The sequence below is a fragment of the Ylistrum balloti genome, unplaced genomic scaffold (assembly GCF_031769215.1).
Source record: "Ylistrum balloti isolate Yb309-2 unplaced genomic scaffold, AGI_CSIRO_Ybal_v1 Utg370348, whole genome shotgun sequence".
Classification (NCBI taxonomy): Eukaryota; Metazoa; Mollusca; class Bivalvia; order Pectinida; family Pectinidae; genus Ylistrum; species Ylistrum balloti.
In genome coordinates, this window is record NW_026782249.1 from 200632 (window position 1) to 201646 (window position 1015).

The window sequence follows — 1015 nt, forward strand, 5'->3', positions numbered from 1 at the left end:
GTCCCAGCGGCTGCATACCTAGTCCCAGGGACTACAAACATAGTCCCCATGGAGACACACCTATTCTAAGTGGTTACATACCTAGTCCCAGTGGCTTCATACTTAGTCCCTGTTTGCTACATACCTAATCCCAGTGGCTACATACATAGTCCCTGTAGCTTCATACCTAGTCCCCGTGGTGACATACCTAGTCCCAGTGGTAATATACCTAGTCCCCGTGATTACATACCTAGTCCCAGTGGCTGCATACCTATTCCTAGGGACTATATACCTAGTCCCAGTGGTTTTATACCTAGTTTCCATCGTTACATACCTAGTACCAGTGGCTACATGCCTAGTCACTGTGACTACATACCTAGTCCCAGTGGTTACATATCTAGTCCCAGTGGCTACATACCTAGTCCCAGTGGTTACATACCTCGTCCCCGTGGTTACATACCTAGTCCCAATGGCTGCATGCCTAGTCCCAGTGGCTTCATACCTAGTCCAATGGGCTACATACATAGTCCCCATGGTTACATACCAAGTCCCAGTGGCTGCATGCCTAGTCCCAGTGGCTTCATACCTAATCCAATGGGCTACATACATAGTCCCCATGGTTACATACATAGTCCCAGGGGCTACATACGTAGATCCACTGGTTACATACCTAGTCCCAGTGGCAACCTACGTAGTCTCAGTAGCTGTATACCTAATTCCTATGGTTACATACCTAGTCCCCGTGGTTACATACTTAGTCCCAGTGGCTACATACCTAGTCCCAGTGGCTGTATACCTAGTCCCCGTGACTATATACCTAGTCCCAGTGGCTACATACCTAGTCGCCGTGGCTACATACCTAGTCCCCGTGACTATATATCTAGTCCCAGTGGCTACATACCTAGTCCCAGTGGTTATATACCTAGTCCCCGTGATTACATACATAGTCCAAGTGGTTACAAACCTAGTCCCTGTAGCTACATACCTAATCCCAGTGACTACATACCTATTCCCAATGGTAACATACCTAGTCCCA

The 1015-nt window shown here is 47.9% G+C and overlaps 1 protein-coding gene across 1 annotated transcript; it reads left to right on the plus strand.

The window, feature by feature from the left end:
• Nucleotides 1-330: 330 nt before the first annotated feature.
• LOC132553762 (postacrosomal sheath WW domain-binding protein-like) lies at nt 331-769 on the plus strand (the record flags this gene model as incomplete). The annotated part of the gene is made up of 1 exon (XM_060218031.1): nt 331-769. A coding segment is annotated over exon 1 (439 nt), but the record flags the coding sequence as incomplete, so codon positions are not given.
• Nucleotides 770-1015: the final 246 nt, after the last annotated feature.